The sequence below is a fragment of the Procambarus clarkii genome, chromosome 62 (genome assembly GCF_040958095.1).
Source record: "Procambarus clarkii isolate CNS0578487 chromosome 62, FALCON_Pclarkii_2.0, whole genome shotgun sequence".
In the NCBI taxonomy this organism is placed as follows: domain Eukaryota; kingdom Metazoa; phylum Arthropoda; class Malacostraca; order Decapoda; family Cambaridae; genus Procambarus; species Procambarus clarkii.
In genome coordinates this window covers 8,700,824-8,722,078 of record NC_091211.1, presented here as the reverse complement: position 1 = coordinate 8,722,078, position 21,255 = coordinate 8,700,824, and the positions used below count along the sequence as shown (strand labels likewise).

The 21,255-nt window shown below is 41.7% G+C and overlaps 1 protein-coding gene across 1 annotated transcript; it reads left to right on the top strand.

Moving 5' to 3' along the window:
• The first annotated feature begins 761 nt into the window (after positions 1–761).
• Positions 762–1,553, top strand: LOC138354305 (uncharacterized). Its single transcript, XM_069308455.1, has one exon. The coding sequence runs from the start codon at positions 762–764 to the stop codon at positions 1,551–1,553; it is 792 nt and encodes a 263-aa protein (XP_069164556.1).
• The last annotated feature ends 19,702 nt before the right edge of the window (positions 1,554–21,255 follow it).

The window sequence follows — 21,255 nt, the reverse complement described above, 5'->3', positions numbered from 1 at the left end:
CTACTGTCAAAAATGTAAAAGCAACCCTCACTAGCATGAAGGGTCACTAAACACGGCAGATTAACAAATGTGAAGACTTGAGTAAACAAACTCCAGTTAATTATGCAGCACTGGAAAACTATTATAAGTTTGCACAGACCAAATATCACCATGTGTTGCAACAAATGATAAAATATCAAGATGTACTTAACCTTACCAGTATTACTGAAGATACAATGAACGATGTACTACAAGAAAACTCTGATTACGAAGATGCAATGCTTGCAAAGTTACAACACTTTGACGATATAATAAACACACATAAGCCCAATACAAGTATTGCAGCCACAACTTCCCAGAACCAGACAGCACCAGAAGTCAAATTGCCATCACTCAGTCTCCCAACTTTTTCTGGTACAGAGGATGAGAGTTGGGACAATTTCTGGAGCAAATTTGTCGATTCTGTGGATTCTAATGCCAATGTACCAGAGACGACAAAGTTTACATATTTACAGAGTGTCTTAAAGGATGAAGCGTTTTAGGTGGTCTGTAATCTGAATCACACAGAGGACGGTTATGACAATGCCGTACAGCTCCTGAAAGATAATTACGCCAAACCAGAAAGAACCATAAGAATTCTAACCCAGAAGCTGTTAGACATTAAACCTCCAAATAATATAGCAGTCTCACTCCAAGCTTTTAGATTGGAGCTTGAGTCCTTGCTCAAGGCACTTAAAAATAAAGTGAACTTGGATGAGTCAGACTGGATAATCCAAGTCCATATGACACGCAAATTACCCAATGACATACTTGATAAGCTGTTTGTACTATACAGTAAGTCATCATTAACGGTAACGGAGATTACAGAAGGGTTACACACCATCATAGAACGACAAAGAGTTAACCCAGATGGAAAAGCAACATCTAAACCTTCGTCTACTACTAATAGTAAACAACAGAGTACAAACAGCACTCCAAACAAAGCTAAAACAACTTCCCCCTCCACAAAGTGGAAACAAGGCAGTGTGGGCACATATACAGTTGGTCCCTCCAAACCTACAGTTAACGCGCCACCCAAATCGGTGATTCCTCAAAATGCTGTTAACGTCTGGAGACGATGTGTGTTCTGTGGGCAACCACATTCCATATACTATTGCAAACTTTACACCGATCATGCTACTCGCATAAAACGACTCAAGGAGTTAAATAGATGTACCAAGTGTATAAGGGCACATAATCCCGACACCTGTACAACTCAAATACGCACCTGCAATGGGTGCCATAAGGGTCAACACCATACAGCACTTTGTGGGGACTCAAGTACAAGGTCTGCCAAACCACAGGAGGAGGAAGGAACTACAACTTCAGTAGAGCTTTATACTGTGTTACCTGACATAAGTGTCTTCTCAACAAGGTCTGACCATATATCAGCTCTACCTACTGCACAATTGATCATTAGGAATGGAGAATTCAAAGCCAGCGTACGTGGATTATTTGATCAAGGGTCCCAACTGACCTTTATATCAAAGGAGTTGGTAGATGCATTGAAACTTACACCTGTAAAGGAGACATGAATAAACATAGCAGGATTCCTGACTGACTCAGGAGCCCGAGTCTTCAGGGTAGTACAACCCAAAGTACGATTAGGAGGTTATGTACGAAAAGTACAAGCACTGGTAGTAGATAGATTCCCAACAGACCTGTATGTATATGGTCAAGGAACAACAGCCAAATTCCTAGAAGAAAAGGGAGTTTATTTGGCTGATAAAATCACATCGGACAACCTTTCCAATATTGGAATCTTTATGGGATCAGATGTCTACCATAAGTTTATCAAAGGAAAGGAAGATTACCACGGTATGAACGTGTTACCATCTGCAGGTGGCTATTTACTAACAGGCCCAGTATTACGGCTAAAACAACCCGCACCTGTAGACCACCAACATGCCAACCCAGTAATGGTTGCATGACTAGGAGACCAGTCTCCACTGCAACTCAGAGACATGTCCGAGGATGAGCTTGATCCCCCTGTACTTAAGTTATTGGACCTGGCAACTCTCGGCATTGTCCCTGAACAACCTAGCCCAGATGATGACTGGACTTACAAACAATACCTGGACTCAGTTATCTACAGAGATAATCAATACTGGGTCAGGTTACCATGGAAGCTGAATCACCCTCAGCTACCTGTCAACCATTTTATGGCACAAAACCAATTAAGATCACAGGTGGTGTGCTTACAAAGACATCCTGAGAACTTGAAGTTGTACCATGAAATAATACAGAAGCAGCTCGATAACAAACTTATCGAAGTTGTTGAAAATGATAACCCAAAGGAAGGGCACTACCTGCCACACCATCCTGTACAGAAGAATTCTGCTACTACCCCACTATGGATAGTATTTAATTGCAGTGCTTAGACGAGGCAGAGTAGTGTTTCGTTAAACTACCTTCAAACTGGCCCTAGCCTGACACAAAGGCTTTATGACGTGCTGTTAAAGTTCCGTATAGGGACTTATGCCTATACGGCCAACATCAGCAAGGCTTTCCTTAGGGTAGGTCTTCAAGAAGAAGACAGGAACTACACAAAGTATCTATGGATCAAGGATCCTAACGATCCGAACAGTGAATTAATCACTTACCAGTTTGAGTTCGTATTGTTCGGCGCCACTTCCTCACCATTTCTGCTCCAAGCTACCTTGGATACACACTTGAAGAAGTCCAATAGCCCAAACAAGACGGAAATTAGTAAAAACCTGTATTTGGATAATTTTCAAGGAATAACCAACAGTGAGAGTAAACTGTTGGACATATACCATGAGGCCAATCGAGAATTAGTGGGAGCCAATATGCCTCTCCAGTCTTGGGTCTCTAACAATGACAAATTAAATCAACTGATAGCAACTGAATTTCCCGACTACCAAGTACCCGAGATGACAAAGGTACTAGGTGTCGAATGGAACACGACAAAGGATCAGTTGACAATCAAGTCGGTGGAGCCAGATACCACTAACTTAACAATGAGAAAATTGCTATCACAAGTCAGCAAACCCTTCGGCCCATTAGGACTTTTAAGTCCAATATTAATTAATGGGTAGTTGATAATGCAGGAATGTTGGCAACAAAAGATATGCTGGGATGATCTTCTAACACCTGCCCTACAAGAAATATGGCAAGGGTTAGTAAAAGATTTAAGTATCCTAGAGTCTCACAAGTTCCCTCGGAACAAAGTAGTAAATGAAAAAGAACCAATTAAGCTACATGTATTTTGTGATGCCTCAGGAAAGGCTTATGGCACAGTGGCTTACCTGGTCTCAAATGGGCAAGCCAGTTTGCTCACATCAAAGGCCAGAGTGGTACCTTTAAGGAAAAGATCACTGCCACAACTGGAATTAACAGCCTTACTACTAGGTGTAAGATTGGCTCATTATCTGATCAAGGCCTTAAGCCACATCCACTTTAAAGAAACAGTAGTATGGTCAGATAATGAGGCAGTGCTACAGTGGGTTAAAAACAATAACAGTAAGAATCCTTACGTGAGTAACTGCGTTAAGGAAATACGAGAGTTGTCAGCAGGGTATAAACTGAGATATGTACCCACTAAAGAGAATCCAGCTGACTATCTCTCCCGAGGCCTGACTTTACGGCAATTAACAAAGGAAGAGATGTGGTTCAATGGACCTCAGTGGCTAATCAGCGACCAGTGGCCTGAACAAAAGCCACAAGTCATTGTGACCAATGTCACTGTTCCCACTGAGAACCCAGAACTACCTCGGACTTTGATAATTGATCCTACTCGGTACGCTGAATTGAACAAACTTATAGATGTCACCCAAGTAGTGTTTGATTTTCTAAAGAAAATAGGAATCTAGCATAAATTCCCTAGTGCCCTAAGGTACTGGGTCAAAAGAGCTCAGACAGACACATTCGGGACAGAATTTGACAATGTTCCTAAGAAGCTACAACATGATCTGGGTCTGTGGTTAGACACTAACAATTATAACTTAATCACATGCGGAGGCCGCTTACAGCATGCTGACATAGATTTGGAAGCAAAAAATCCAATGTTGCTCCCTCGTCACCATATAGTAAGCAAACTAATTGTGTTATATATACATAAGTACTGCACTCTGCATGGTGGGGTATTAGATACTCTCACGGACTTAAGACAACAGTACTAGCTACCCCAAGGTAGACAGACAGTAAAATCAATAATCAAATCCTGTGTTATTTGCCGGAGATACGATGCCAGAGTGTGTCCATATCCTGGCCCTCCTCCACTTCTGAAAGAACGAGTTGTACATATTCATCCTTTTGAGACTACAGGGGTAGATTTCACAGGAGCACTAACACTAACAGGCACTAAAGACAAGAAACCAGTAAAGGCCTACATCTGTTTTTTTACTTGTGCCACAACAAGGGCAGGCCATCTAGAAGTGACTCCCGATATGAGTGCCGAAGCATTCTTATAGGCTTTCCGCAGGTTTGCTTCACGTAGATCCTGTCCTAAGTTAATGATCTCAGACAATGGGTCCAACTTAGTGGCAGGAGAAGCATGTCTGAGGAAAATCTGGACACACCCAAAGGTACGCACAGCCCTAAATCAACGGCAGTGCCAATGGAAATTCATACCTCCCAGAGCACCATGGCAAGGAGGCTTCTATGAACGCATGAATGGTACGGTGAAACGTTCTCTATGGAAAACCCTACACCGGCAAAAGATTGACCTACTGGAGCTTCATACCATAGTCATAGAGATAGAAGCACGAGTTAATAACCGACCACTTACCTACCTCTCTGATGATGTTTTGCAGCGTGAACCATTAAGTCCAGCTCATCTGATGTATGGGAGACCTCTCAAAACACTTGTGTCCCTTACGGATGAGGAACCAGAGGATCCTTCATATGTCCAAGAGAGTGATTTGGTTCAACGTTTCAAACATCTATCAGGGGTGATAAGTCGGTGGAATGACGTATGGACTCGAGAATACCTTACAGCTCTGAGTGAGTATCATTGCGGGGCAAACAACCCCTATAACAGAATTAACTTGAACCCTGGTGACATAGTTCTGGTGGATAGTGATGGACCACGCTCAGAGTAGCCTATTGGTCAAATAGTCTCTGTTCATCCAGACAGCCAGGGCATCTTGAGAATAGTGAAAGTAAAATGCCGAGGCAACACTACTCTCAAAACTTTAGAGAAATTAGTTCCTTTAGAACTGGCAAGGAAAGAAGACGTTCAACAACTTCCAGCACCCGATACGCCAGTACGGGATACATCGTCCCCAAAGGACTGCAGCACAACAATGTAAACTCAAATTAAAGCAGCACTATAATTCTGAAGGAGAAGAATAAGGTGATCGCAGTCCTTACCAGGACTTCGACCCGTGTTCTTCCCCCACGGAATTATGTCGGAATCCGACACACATAATAACATAGTATCCCCTTAGATAGTATTCCGTTAATAATAGAGAATGGGTGATCCTGTGATGTCAGAGACTACACGTATATTTACATTATTATAATACTGTTATACAGCAGTCTCGTGTCTAAATTTAACAAAAACGTACTCAATAAGACTGAATATAATTACTAACACCAAAATATAGCTTGACTCCCTTGTTAATGTAAATTTAAGTTCAGAAGTAGAACCAGCAAAACATTGGAACATTGAGGGTGGGAGCCTCACTCTCAGACCTACATCAACAACAAAACGCGCTGTAGAGAGCTCCAGAAGCTGATTCCCAGACACCCAAATTACGTGTCAACAACCAGCAACACAGCCTCTCAACATCACAGCAACGACCATATCCATCTTACCAAGTATTTGTATATTAAATCTGTGCACAGTTTAATAACAATAGGTAGGCGGTTATGATGTATGGATAACACCCCACAAAAGTACGTGTACCCCATTTAACACCACATATTCCATGTCATACCTGTAATTATATATTTAGGGAAGGTTTGTCAATTCCTTGTATCCCATACAGGTAATTTGTGATTTGGAGTAGCAAGAAGGTGAGCAGACAGTTGAGCCTTACACATAATTTACCTAGCTGTATGCCAGGGCTTGTAGTCCCCACAGCCGCCATTACATGGCACAGAGAGGCACAGGGCCACACCCATATTGATGCTACAATTACACAGCCTTAGCAGGCCCCTTCAACAGGATCAGCTAAGCCCCCTTTTAGTTATAGTAGTATTAGTATTCATAATTAGTAATTATTACTAGTAGATTAGACCACCATATGTGGTATGATATAGATATATTAATATGGTAAACAATTTGTGGTTTAAGAATGAGCCATCTCAAAGTGGTGTAAGCTACAAATTGTCCCCCAACTGTGTGAGATAATTTCAGGCAGTTTTAATCAAGTACATACAGTCCACTCAATTAATTTCTTACTTACTAAGAAAATAAATAAAATAAACTTTATCTTATTAAAGTCAATTAAAAAAAAAGAGAATAGCTGGCCGGAGTTTTCCCCACACAGAATGGGTAAGGTGGTGAAAGGAATAGGGCCCACCGGAGGTGTGAAGGTCAATATACGCCATCATATTATAGGGACCGCGTAAGGTAGCGAAGACAGTAGTGATCATTGTGATCCTCTAGAGGCAGTATGCCTGTTTCAACATACCGGCTCTGGGTAGGAGTCGAACAAAAGACACCAGAGCTGAGGCGTAACCAAGTATGGTGAAAAAAATAAGACGACGAAGAGTTGAGGGAGGCAGACGAGTAAGCAGGACAGCCATGATCGAGTTTTTAAAGAGCAGAACATGCGCCTATCAGCTCCCCAGGAAGTATGGGACTAGACCTTAAGTAAGTTAAGGGCCTTTTAGCACTGAACTCTGAGGTAAGAGATATGGGGCGACCAAGAATCGGTCGCCCCATTGTCAGTGTCAGAGAATAACCCCACAAGTTAGGAAGAATCTTAATACAAAAAAGGATTACCATAAAGCAACATAGGAGAGAGGGTCGAATAACCACCTGCTTCCCAGTAAAAGACATAGCACAAGTCACAATTGTAGACAATATAAAACCCGTGATTGGTGGCCCAGGACGACAAATCATCAATCGCAAGTTGAAACCGCCGTTGGAGGAAAGGCGAGTCATCACCTTGACAGCAGAAGGTAATATTGTCAACATAGAGAACTGAGAAAATGCCAGAGGGAAGAGAGGAAAGAAAACCATTGAGGGCAACCAAGAAAAGTGTAATGTTCAGAACACGGCCATAGGGTACACCTTCGTATTGCCAAAAAAAAGAGTCAGAGAGTGGTACCAAGCCTCACTCTAAAGGAATGATTAGAAAGGAAGCTTTGGAGGAAGACAGGGATAATATCAAGAAGGCCAAAATAATGGAGTTGGGACAGAATATGGTATCTGCAGGTGGTGTCATATGCCTTTTCCAGGTCAAAAAGGACAGCAAGAACGGGTCTTCTCAGCTAAAATATAGACCTACACTTTCACTAACATTTCAGTCGTGTTCGACCTTGTCGACACTGTGACAATTGAAACAGGAAGAGGTGGTGAAAGTAGTCTAAAAAACACATCAGTCGGACAATGACCATACATTCAAAAAGTTTGCAGACGCAACTCGTTAGTGCAATGGAGCAGAAATCTTTATCTTATGACCCTAGAGAACCAGATTTCCAAGCAAGAAGAACAAATTCAAGCCAGTCCTCAGGGACTAACGACGGCTCTCAGACACCTTACATTTTCATTACCTTGTGTAGCTTCCAGGGATCAATTGCCCCTGGGCCCGGTCTCCGACCATGTCTCCCGGTTGGTCGTCTGGTCAACCAGATTTTTGGACGCGGCTGCTCGCAGCCTGATGTACGAAATACAACCTGGGTGATCAGGTATTATAACTGATCAGGATCCGGGTTGGTCGGCATGTCAACCAGGCTGTTGGGAATGGCTGCTTGCAGCCTGACGTATAAATAAATACTAAAACGTGCATGGAGGGAGATGGCGAAGCATCTCATAATGAATATCCTCTGAACCCGCAGCCATAGAACTGCAGAGGGTCAGGGGCAAACTAGAGTTCTGAAAGATAGAAAGGATTGTTGTAGGGAAGTTGAAGACGAGTGCAAAAATCTAAGGGCCAAGATCCAAGAAGGGGCTTACGATTAAGAAAAGAAGGAAGAACATATGAAAACCAGAGCCAACAGTCGAAAAGTGTGAACTCAGTTAGGTCACGACCGACACCGGATCCACCACAATAAAACAAAAATATCCATTGTTCCATGGCACTGTTCCATGGACTCGCCAGTCCCTCATCGGTGATAAGGGACTGGAGAGATATTTGGGACAAACTTACACCGCTATCTTATGGACTTTCTTCCAGATCAGGGGCAAGAGAGAGTCAGTTGTAATGGTAGATACACAAGATTTCCAACTCTCATGCTTAACCATACGGCCGAGTGCAAGTAAGGCGAGTGCGAATAGGGCGAGTGCGAGTAGAGCGAGTGCAAATAGGCGGAGTACGAGTAGGGCGTGTCGGAAAATCCGACACCATTTAATAATCATACAGACATAATAGCTGTGTTGTATAAACAAGTTACCCATAGAAATGTAAACTGTAGTGGAATTTCCATCTATAGAAAACGGAATATCATTACCACACACTATTATATATTCACTACCTATTATGGTGGGAATTATTCTTAAATACATTAGTCTTTGGACTTTACCATCATAAAAACATCTCATATTAATTAACTTAATTATCAGAATTAAAGTAGAGTAAGTGTGACCCTTCTATCACTTACTGTCATCTGGACAATGTAGGCCAGTAGAGTGAGGAAGGAGGGGCAGCCATTGTTTATACTAGACCAGAGGCTCACGGGAGCAACTCGGCTCCTGTTAATTTTACTTGGACGAAGTGTTATGGAAACCAAAGGTGTACCATTATCAACACGCTGTCAACAAATTCAAGTTAAGTGTTCTACCGAAACCCATTTATCTATCATTAGTGGCCATTAATGTCATTGGATAGGGTGACCCGGTTAGAGCATAAGATCGCCTCATACTAAAGGTAATTAAGCCAGGTCTTTAAGGTTCCATGTACAGTGTTTTCTCTGATATAGCTTGTCATATACTAGGATTCTGGCTTCACAGCTAGCGCCCTTTTAACAGGTCAAGACGAGGAAGCATGCTTTGTGCATCAGTTATCAGGGTGATGGAAGCTACCTCAAAGAGGGAAAATGTGGTGTCTACATCCTGGTTATACCTGGTGGACTAAGGCCTGCTGTACAAATAAGATAAGGAACCTCTTCAATGTATGTAGTCTAATACTGTAGTTTGATTGGCTGCATATATATAAATTAAATTAATATAAACCCCCCTAATGTGTAGAGGATCGATTTGTGAGATTATGAGATTATTGCAGAAATACAGTCCACTTATCATTATACAAATTGCTATCGAAGTATATAAATTAACGTAAATATAAATTCATATAAATTAAATAAATATAAATCTCACAGGTCGGTTCCCACATTATTTGGACCTCCAGAACCGGATTATTTGGTCCTATGAACCCACATTTGGTCATCTTAGTACCGGATGAACCAGTTAAGCAGTGGATTCAATAAATATACTAGTGCAGTGTGATTTATACAAAGCCAGCAGTCAAAGACGGCGGCGTTGCCTCAAGCGAAGTTCACGAGCCCCGCTCAGTTCAGATCAGCCTCGTCAGCGGTTTCATGCACACCCACAGATTTGGTGGCGTGTTATTCTGTGAAATGACAGCGCTAATATTGAAGCCAGCCAAAGTAGTGGCTGTGGTTTTGCGAGATTGTTCATGGATTTCGTGGTGTTAAATTTCGCGAGAGATTATCTACGAATTTTGTAGACTTTATTTCTCGAGGTCACTAATAATATGTAATACTTTTAGATAATATTAGAAGTTTCATAGAGGCTAATTAAGAGGCTATTATCAATAATTGTGTATATTATTTCTCCAAATAGAGAATTATTTTATATATATTGCACTAGTGATCACAGTATAATATTTACTAATTGCCAACCCACAACAGGGTAGGATATTAAAATTGACTAGTTGAACTATTATTGTTCATCCTAGTCCCATTATTACCATAGTCAGTTGTACTATATTGAACAACCTAACACCATTAATGAATGGTCCAGACCCTATTTTGGGTGTAATTTTTTATCAACTCGAGTTGAGTTGCATATATAATAATTTACTTATGATCATTACACCTTTGAGTGATTAATTAGTGTCTCTACCATCCTAGGGTGATATAGAAGAGCTAACCTAAAGGTACTTCCAGTGACACTGGTTTATCACTCAAATCATTAGTGTGTATGATTGTGTACATATATAATGTGTATTAATTTTAAGTGCTAACCTCTAGTAGAGGTAGGATTATTGCCTAGTGAGTGCAGAAATTTTACCCTAGGCTACCATTAGTACTTGCTCACAATTTATGAGCCAGTGGTGCCCAATTAACAAATCACCATGACTAATCCACAGAAAGCAAAGCGTGCTTTAGTAGCAAGCAAACGCCAACTGACAAGAGATCTCGACCAATATGAACAGTTATTATATGAGCCTGTAATTAATTATCATTGGTTGAAAATACCACTGTTACAGATTCAAACCCAATTGCATATATTGAAAGCAAATAGGAAATCTTACCAAAATCAAGTCCACGACGGCGTAGTAGTTGAAGATGTGGAACCATTCCTGTCTGACCTAGCACAATATGAAGAAGAAACTCAAGCCAGGTTGGAACATTTACACAGGATAATTGAATCAGAACAAATAGCAAGTACATCAAATAAAGTACATAATGTTATGGATGATCTGGATCTTTTTGAGAATAAATGTCAAGCCAGATTAGATCCTTTAATCAACAAGGATAAAGCTTCACCCACTACAGCTTCACCTAATATTATACCACCAAAAATTAAGCAGTTCTCAGACAATTTATCCACAGTCTCTGTGGTTTCTGAAAACCCAATACCTGAGGCCACTAAGTTAACATGCCTCCAAGCTAGAGGTGAAGTTGAACCAGTAGTAGAAAATGTAAATGAAAATAGCGACAGCACTAATTTCCCAGTCCAGCATCCTAGGAATAATGCTGGCAATGAGAAAACTGTCATACATCTAGTACTACAATTGCTGGATTTACCTCAACCTGATCAGACTGCTGACTCATTACAATCCTTCAGCATGGAGTTTGAGTCACTACTAAGAACATTCAGTCTTAAGGTTGATATAACTACTAGTGAATGGATGACCAAGGTAGTCGACCTTCAACGAAAATTGTCCAGCGATATACTAGATGAATTATATGCACATCAACATAACACCATCCTGACAGTACAGGACATCACTGAAGGTTTGCATTCCATCATAAACAAACGACGAGCAAATGAGGAAGTTAAAGCCTCTAGCAAGCCTTCAGAAATAGAAAATAATAGTCAATTAAAGGGTAAAACAACTACCCCAAATAAACATCAACCAATTACTCAAACATCAAGTTGCAGAAAATCTGACAATGCAGCAGCATCCTCCAAGCCTACTGTTACTAGTTCACCCAAACCGGTAACTTCCAAACGTGCAGTAGGCTGGGGAACATGTATGTTCTGCAAAAGGAAACATTCAACATACTGTTGTGCTAATTATCCAACCAGAGACACTCGTATTGAGCGACTCCAGAAATTAGGGAGATGTTCAAGGTGTCTCAAGTCACACAACATAGACTATTGTGATACCCAATTCAACACCTGCAACAGGTGTAGAAGAGGTAGGCACCATGCAGCACTGTGCAAATATACGAAATTAACGTATTCAAGACCCAAGGTGGAAGATAGCATTCCCACCACTGTACAGTACTGCAAGGTGCAAAAAAACAAAGAGTGTCCAATCGGCAAAGTCTAAAGGTAATACGACTTTGCCTACTGCCCAAATTACCATCCTGAATAAGAGGGCCAAGGTCCATACCCGTGGGTTGTTTGACCAAGGATCCCAGAGAACATATATCACTAAAAAGTTGGCAGATGAATTACAATTAAGGCCTGTAGCCTAGATGTCATTCAATATCTCAGGGTTTGTAACAGATGCAGGACCTCAAGTCTACCAGGTGGTACAACCATCAGTACGTTTAGGCAGGTACGTCTGTCGAGTACAAGCCATTGTGGTTGACAAAATACCAGTAGACCTACAAGTACAAGGTCTGAGAACAACAGCCAAATTTCTGAGAAATAGAAGAATAAAATTGGCAGATAATATTAAGTCTGATCACCTCACCGACTTCGGTCTCCTTGTAGGGACAGACTATTGCCATCGATTCATCGGTAGCCCTACTAAATATCAGGGCATAACCATGTTAAACTCTGCAGGAGGTAAATTACTCTCAGGCCCAGTATCAAGCCTGAGGAGACCTATGACTGCAGATAAACAATACCAGTAGAAATCTAAATTTGTCAGCTGATTATATTTCTCCAGCAGCATTATACTAAGGAGATTACAGCTGACTATACCAACAGAGGTTGATGTTAGTATCATCATTTAAAGCTGAAGATGATTTCATGAGGCCTCAGTGGCAAATCAGTGAACAGTAGCCTAAACAGCTACAAGTCACTGCGACCAATGTCACTGAACCCACTGCAGTCTCAGAACCATACTTTACTTTAATGATGAGCTATTCAATCTTCTGAATCAATTAACTAAATTAAACCCCAATAAATCTGATGACTGATACATTTATACATTTATTTGATTTATTTGACATTTGATACATTTATTATTTAATCAAGATGTATTCCATGGGCCTCAGTGTTTATATATCAGTGACCAGTTACCTGAAGAAACTTCAAGTTATATCTAATGTCACTGATCTCACTGCAGTCCCTGAATCATACTTGACTGTAGTACTTGATCACATTCAGTCTTCTGGGTTAAATAATATGTAATTAGGCTTGAATATTAGCCTTTCAAGAGTTGACAGGGAAATGAAATCGCATTAGACTTCTAACCCCTGCAACTCTAGTACGGGACATCCGTCCTGTACGAACAGACGCACAAATGTGTGATTACTGACTACTAACATCAAATTAATCTAATAATTCGAAGGAGGAGTATCGGTGTTCATCTGTTCTAAATAGGACTTCGACCCGTGAGCAGCTCCTGGGGAATTATGTCGGAAAATCCGACACCATTTAATAATCATACAGACATAATAGCTGTGTTGTATAAACAAGTTACCCATAGAAAATGTAAACTGTTGTGGAATTTCTGTCTACAGAAAACAGGATATCATTACCACACACTATTATATATTCACCACCTATTATGGTGGGAATTATCTTAAATACATTAGTCTTTGGACTTTACCATCATAAAAACATCTCATATAAATTAACTTAATTATCAGAATTAAAGTAGAGTAAATGTGACCCTTCTATCACTTACTGTCATCTGGACAATGTAGGCCAGTAGAGTGAGGAAGGAGGGGCAGCCATTGTTTATACTAGACCAGAGGCTCACGGGAGCAATTCGGCTCCTGTTAATTTTACTTGGACGAAGTGTTATGGAAACCAAAGGTGTACCATTATCAACACGCTGTCAACAAATTCAAGTTGAGTGTTCTACCGAAACCCATTTATCTATCATTAGTGGCCATTAATGTCATTGGATAGGGTGGTCTGGTTAGAGCATAAGATCGCCTCATACTAAAGGTAATTAAGCCAGGTCTTTAAGGTTCCATGTACAGTGTTTTCTCTGATATAGCTTGTCATATACTAGGATTCTGGCTTCACAGCTAGCGCCCTTTTGACAGGTCAAGACGAGGAAGCATGCTTTGTGCATCAGTTACCAGGGTGATGGAAGCTACCTCAAAGAGGGAAAATGAGGTGTCTACATCCTGGTTATACCTGGTGGACTAAGGCCTGCTGTACAAATAAGATAAGGAACCTCTTCAATGTATGTAGTCTAATACTGTAGTTTGATTGGCTGCATATATATAAATTAAATTAATATAAACCCCCCTAATGTGTAGAGGATCGATTTGTGAGATTATGAGATTATTGCAGAAATACAGTCCACTTATCATCATACATATTGCTATCGAAGTATATAAATTAACGTAAATATAAATTCATATAAATGAAATAAATATAAATCTCACAGGTCGGTTCCAACAGGGCGAGTGCAAGTAGGGCAAGTGCGAGTAGGATAAGTGCGAGTAGGGCAAGTGCAAGTAGGGCAAGCGTGAGTAGAGCGAGAGCGAGTAGGGCAAGTGCGAATAGAGTGAGAGCGAGTAGAGCCTTCCAAAATAAAATAACAGATTCAGGCGTTCGTTGGCATCGGTGTTTTTCCCAGGCTGCACGCTTAATGCACAGTCTGCATTCCACCAGGGAATGCACTTCTGTGTGCCCTGGGATTTAGAACAAGGAACAGAGCAGAGGGCAACATCGATAACGGTGCATGGAAAAAGGAGGAGGGCTGAAGGGAGAGGCAGGTCAGAGAGATCAGAAAGAGTAGCGCATAAGGTGAATAGCTTCCAGTCAGACTTGACAAACTGCCACCAAGGAAGGAGAGGGGAGGGTGAAAAGAGAAAAAGGTGACAAGCATGAGGAAATGGTCACTTATGAGGTATTCAAGAACCCACAATGTGAAGTCTAAATAAAGAGAAGATGAGCAGAGAGAAAGAGAGAGAGACAGGAAAGGGTGTGAGTGCAGGTGACAACATGAGTGGGTTCACCAGAATTCAGAAGAGACAGATAAGTAGAGAAGACAAATGGTTCAAGAAGGCGGTCCCTTGTGTTTGTCAGAACATCTCCCCAGATGGAATGCCAACAGTTAAAATCACCCAAAAGTAGCACAGGCTCTGGTAAGGAGTCGAGCAGATGTTTAGGATCAGAAAGAGAAGGTGGGACATTTGGGGGGAGATAAATGGAACAGACTGTATTCCATTTACTCACAAAGATACAGGACGCAGAACACTGAATGGGCGACTGAAAAAGTAGGTTACGAAAGGAAAATCATGACAGATTAAGAGATCACTAGAGTTATGGGCCGCAGCAAAGCTGGAGGGGGAAAGAGAAAGGAATAACCATGGAAGCGACCAGGACGAGTGCTACCCATTGGCCCCTGAAGACAAACACATCTGCTTGATCAGAAGTTGGAATTCATTGAAGATGGCATAAAAACCACGAAAATTCCATTGAAGAACAGACAAAAGAAGAGAGAACAGAAACAGAGATAACAAGGGAAGGAAGGAACTATCAGCGGAAAGCGCAAAACCATTATGACTATATAGCACTGGGAAGGAGTCAGGATAAGGATTTCGGATGGGACGGGGTGGAAGGAATGGTGCCCAACCACCTGGATGGTAGGGGGTTGAACGCCGACTTGCATGAAGCAATACCGTCATAAGGGAGAAACAAAGGCAAAGAACACAATAGACTAAGAAACATCAGGACCAGTATCAGTGAAATCAGGGTGATGGGACATAAACAAAGCTCGCAAAGATAATGGAGGCAAAGGGACGGGAGAACAGACCAGAGGCGGAATGACAGAGTCTGGAGCGGGAAGAGGCATCTGAGAAGGGCAGTCAAGGGAATATGGGGCCGGAAGGACAGAAACAGGAGAGGGCACCGGATCAATGGCAGCATCCAAGAGAGGATCAAGGACTAAGCGAATCTACATAGCAGAGACAGGTAGCTGCCACTGATATGGAAGGGGTAGCAGGGATAGTGTCGAGTCGGAAGGTGAGGAATATTTTGAGACCTTCTTACCCTCCAGGGAGGACGAAAGAGAAAAGCCAGGCTTACGGTTCTAACTTAGAGAGACAGGCGTACCACCAGCAATGTACTGGGCGACCGTCTCGATTATTTCAACAGAAGGAGAACGGGAACGGTGAAGATGAAGAAGGCTAGGAGGAGGATGGATAACGGCCTGAATAGATAGGCGGTGAAGAGGGGCAAGAGAAAGAGGGGAGGGCTGAGAAGAAGAAGTGGTTGAGAAGGGAAAGAGGGCACCACAGGAGACAAGGAAGACCGGGAATGAAAGAAGGAATCACCAGACGAAGAACCAGGAGGAAGACCCTGTGGCCCAGAACGCAAGGAGCAGGCGAGGTGGTATAGGAGGTGTCAAGGTCCAGGGCCTGGAAACGGCTGCGAAACTAGAAAAGCGGGAGGGGGCAAGAAGGCAAATGTAACACGAGCATAAGACATGCCAGAGAAAGAGGGAAGTCGACGAATCTGGCGTCTTGCCTCAGGAAAGGACAAAAAGGATGTTTTGATCACCATGTTTCAAATTGAAGCTGATTTCCTCAGATTTGTAGTACTCACCTAGTTGTACTCACCTAGTTGTGCTTGCGGGACCAAAGAGCTCTGGCTCTTTGGTCCCGCCTCTCAACTGTCAATCAACAGGTGTACAGGTTCCTGAGCCTATTGGGCTCTATCATATCTACACTTGAAACTGTGTATGGAGTCAGCCTCCACCACATCAGTTCCTAATGCATTCCATTTGTCAACCACTCTGACACTAAAAAAGTTTTTTCTAATATCTCTGTGGCTCATTTGGGCACTCAGTTTCCACCTGTGTCCCCTAGTGCGTGTGCCCCTTGTGTTAAACAGCCTATCTTTATCAACCCTGTCAATTCCCTTGAGGATCTTGAATGTGGTGATCATGTCCCCCCTAACTCTTCTGTCTTCCAACGAAGTGAGGTTTAATTCCCGTAGTCTCTCCTCGTAGCTCATACCTCTCAGCATGGGTACTAATCTGGTGGCAAACCTTTGAACCTTTTCCATTTTAGTCTTATGCTTGACTAGATATGGACTCCATGCGGGTGCTGCATACTCCAGGATTGGTCTGACATATGTGGTATATAATGTTCTGAAAGATTCCTTACACAAGTTTCTAAAGGCCGTTCTTATGTTAGCCAACCTGGCATATGCTGCTGCTGTTATCCTCTTGATATGAGCATCAGGGGACAGGTCTGGCGTGATATCAACCCCCAGGTCTTTCTCTCTCTCGGACTCTTGAAGTATTTCATCTCCCAAGTGATACCTTGTATCTGGTCTCCTGCTTCCTACCCCTATCTTCATTACATTACATTTGCTTGGATTAAACTCTAACAGCCATTTGTTCGACCATTCCTGCAGCTTGTCCAGGTCTTCTTGAAGCCTCAAGCTGTCCTCCTCTGTCTTAATCCTTCTCATAATTTTGGCGTCGTCAGCAAACATTGAGAGGAATGAGTCTATACCCTCTGGGAGATCATTTACGTATATCAGAAACAGGATAGGTCCAAGTACAGAGCCCTGTGGGACTCCACTGGTGACTTCACGCCAGTCTGAGGTCTCACCCCTCACTGTAACTCTCTGCTTCCTATTGTTTAGGTACTCCCTTATCCACTGGAGCGCCCTACCAGTTACTCCTGCCTGTTTCTCTAGCTTATGCAACAACCTTTTATGGGGTACTGTGTCAAAGGCTTTCCGACAGTCCAAAAAAATGCAGTCCGCCCACCCTTCTCTTTCTTGTTTAATCTTTGTCACCTGATCGTAGAATTCTATCAATCCTGTAAGGCAAGATTTACCCTCCCTAAACTCATGTTGATGGGTTGTCACGAAGTCTCTTCTCTCCAGATGTGTTACTAGGTTTTTTCTCACAATCATCTCCATCACCTTGCATGGTATACAAGTTAAAGACACTGGCCATGGCACACATGCATGGGAAAAGGCAAGGTGAGCGTCACAGCAATTAATGCAGAGAGCTTGGGATGAAGGGCACTCCATCTTAGAATAACCCGAGGTTCCACACTAGGGAACATAGAGACACCTCACTTGTGCACCTGCAGGGACCATGCCCAAGTTTCCAGCACCTGCTGCAGAGGGGAGGAGAGGGGATGTACTCCTGAACGGAGCATCTGGCACCAGCAAGGATGACGGAAGATGGAAGGGACCGACCACCAAATGTGACCTTCACAACGCGAAAAGGTTGACGACGACGACCACGAGGGGGTCGAGTAAATGTGTCTGTCTGGAGAATAGAATAGCCTTGGACCTCATGGATATATTATTATCATCGTGGCAGTCTTTCAGTTCCCTGTCACCAGTCGTTCATAGTGCAGGAAAAGAACTATGCCAATTCTGGCCTTAAACCGGGCATTTTTGGAGATCCGAACAAGGATTTCGCCAGTGTAGGACAATGAAGCCAAGCAGTCAGGCGCTTCCTGAGGGGGCCTGCAACAACACGGGTACCAGTACGGGTTGGGTTAAAAGTGACAAATTTATTTACTGAATCAATAAGGTGCTTATGGAGGAATATATCATCAGGATGAGTAGGGTAAACAGGACTAAGATCAAAATACTTAGTACACTTAGCAAGACTAAACAAAACCTGGAAAGTATTTGATTGGGAAGGAATCATGCGAGTGCTGAGGTGACCGAGTTTTTCACGTGAGGGAAATCTTCGAAACCTCTTTACCAATTGCTTTGAAATTTTGACACAACGTTGCATTCGAATAAGAACGTCTTTTTATATATCTACTATATACATGCCTCACCTGTTAGACGAAAAAACAGCACCATCTGTTGGATGTAAGAGCAACATGCACGCTATACTAAATATGTCAACAATTCCATTTCAATGTTTCCCATTGCATTGATAAATTTATTTTCATAGATTTAATTTATTTTCATTTTGATTTATTTATTTTGTGTGAATTGCATTGGAATTGAGCTGTGTCGTTTACCATACCGTTCATTTCGTGAGTATAGTTTATATTTTTTTATTTTTTCATGTTTTCATTTCCTTTTTTAATTGTTTTTATTATATTTCAGTGATGGGGAACATCAGATCACTTGATGTTCCCAATTTTCAGATGGGAATATCAGACCATTTGGGAAGGCATCGGATGAGGGAGTGGGGAATGGTGGTGACAGAGGTGAGAGATGGTGGGGAGGATAAGGGGGGACAAGGGAGGGGGGAATGGTGGGGAAGGACGAGGGGAGTTGGAGATGTTGGGGACGAAGGGATGAGGGAATGGAGAATGGTGGGGTGGACAAAGGGACAGGGGAGTGGGGCATGGTGGGAAAGAAGAGGAGATGGTGGAGCGGGGAATGGTGGGGAAGCCGGAGAGACAGGGAAGGATGCTGTGGCTCAGCAACACACATGCGTTACTGAGCCACAGCAACACGTGGCCGGGTACTGCTAGTAGTAAGTATATGTTAAACACAATTTGAATAATTAATAATTCCCACCCTATTTTGGGTCTATGCAATAGATTAAATGTGTACTAGGCTGTACATTTCAGAGTACAGTGCTAGCTAAATGAGCATCCTACCCTTGTTGGGTTAGTTCATAGAAAGAGATTGGGCTAGGTTAAGCATTATTCAGTTCGGCTTTAGCCTGAAATTGTCCAAACCACATCTAAGGATTGGGAAGAAAATTATATCATATAGTAATGTGCAGAAATGTAATAGTGCTAATTTGTGTTTTGTTTTGTTTTATATGGGAAATATTCACAATTTATAATCGGGAAATATATACACAATTATGTTTGGCCTTCTTGTCACAACCTCTTATGATAATTTATAGTATTGACTAGTTTTTTGGTCACATATGCTCTGGATTCACTAGTGAGGTGGACTCCATCTGAAGAAATATTCCCATGGAATGTTCGAGCTGTGAAATGGATATACATGGCTCCCAACCATAACCTCCTCCTAAGACGATAATTAGTGTAATTAGCTGTGCGGTTATAAAACTCTGAACCAACACCCCCAACGATTATTTCTTGTTGGTTGGCGAGATTCAATTAGAGTAAACACTACAGCCGAGTTATTCTCCTTGAAGGAATTATACTCAAAAGGTGGTTAATTGTCTCACCTGGGTTGGGAGATGGGTGTATGTTATGGCCACCTAGATAAATTATAGTTAAATGATTTTGCCACTCCAAAGCTGTTGTTAATACTGGGTTATTATATAAATTATGAACCAAAGCTCATGGTAACCTGATTATTTGTATCTGTTTTAGGTATGTTGGTTAATTTTGTGGGTAATTGGCTGTGGTCAACTATTGTTACACTAAACATTAGGCTTTATTGCCTAGCTCAACCTCAAGGTACCACCTCAAGGTAGGTAGCTGCTGTGGAGCTGCCTCCTTAAATTATTAATGGAGGTTTGCCAAGTTAGGCCTGGAATTATGGCTGGTAATTTGCTGCCATTGTTAATAATTAAATTTAAGTGTAACCTTATTTCTGGCTATTCTTGTTAATAAGGATTATATTTTATTAAAATATATTTAGTGCTCTGTTTTTTTATGGATAGTCTAATTTTCACTATCCGGTTCATTTAGGACCATAAAATATGTGAGAAGTTTCTCAGCAGAAATTAGTTAGTTTAACTGATTTTATTAAAATGAACTTAAAACAAGTGTACTGTATTATTTCATTTTAGCTTCTGCTGCGTGTTTCCCTGAACACATATCCTGGGGGTGGGGGTTATTCAATGGTAATTATAATCAATGATTGTAATTAATGATGCAATGTTATAGAGTTAGTTGCGAGCTACTGAAACTATTGTAAGCCTTAGCTGATTAGGTTTCAATATGAATCATCATGAGAACGTCAAGAGGGTCTGGAAAGGCAGGCATCTCATGGCCGGGCACTCGAATCACGTGTTGCCACGGAAGGTAACCCCAGGTTTTCAGCTTATCACCTCCCTCTGCCGAAAGTTTACAACGTAAGCACTGTAAAGCAAATATCCTCACAGCTAATCTCAAATCAGTAGCAATAATTTCTCAACTATACATGTACTCACCATGGAGATTTTAATTTCCGTGCAGTTTAACTGATCGGGCACTCAAATACCTTAATACATGGCCATCTATCAATAACTGAGTATATATAACCAACCGGATAGTGTGTGCTTTGTGGTCTGAAGGTTGCAGTACAATTGGAAGACCACAGGAGACGCTGATATCTGTCCCTATTAATTTGCTTCCTTCATGATCGAGACTTTATTGTATCATATCTTTTGCACAAGTGTGTCTTCCTTCCCCTATCAAGGTGTGTGTCACAATAATAGTCACGCTACTAAGTTTAACTCGTTCGTTAACTAGAGCAGTTAGGCTTTATTTTACACATGAAGTAATTGATTCTAAATCCACAAAAAGGTTTGATATATTTCCTAACGCTGGGCTAGATGTTTGTAAGATTTAAAGCACACTTAATATGGGCTAAGCTCGTGGCGTGACTATTCCACTGGCAGTGAGAGAGCATTGACAACT

Excerpts from the sequence above, each read along its gene's own strand:
- LOC138354305 (XM_069308455.1), top strand. The coding sequence starts at position 762 with ATGACACGCAAATTACCCAATGACATACTTGATAAGCTGTTTGTACTA.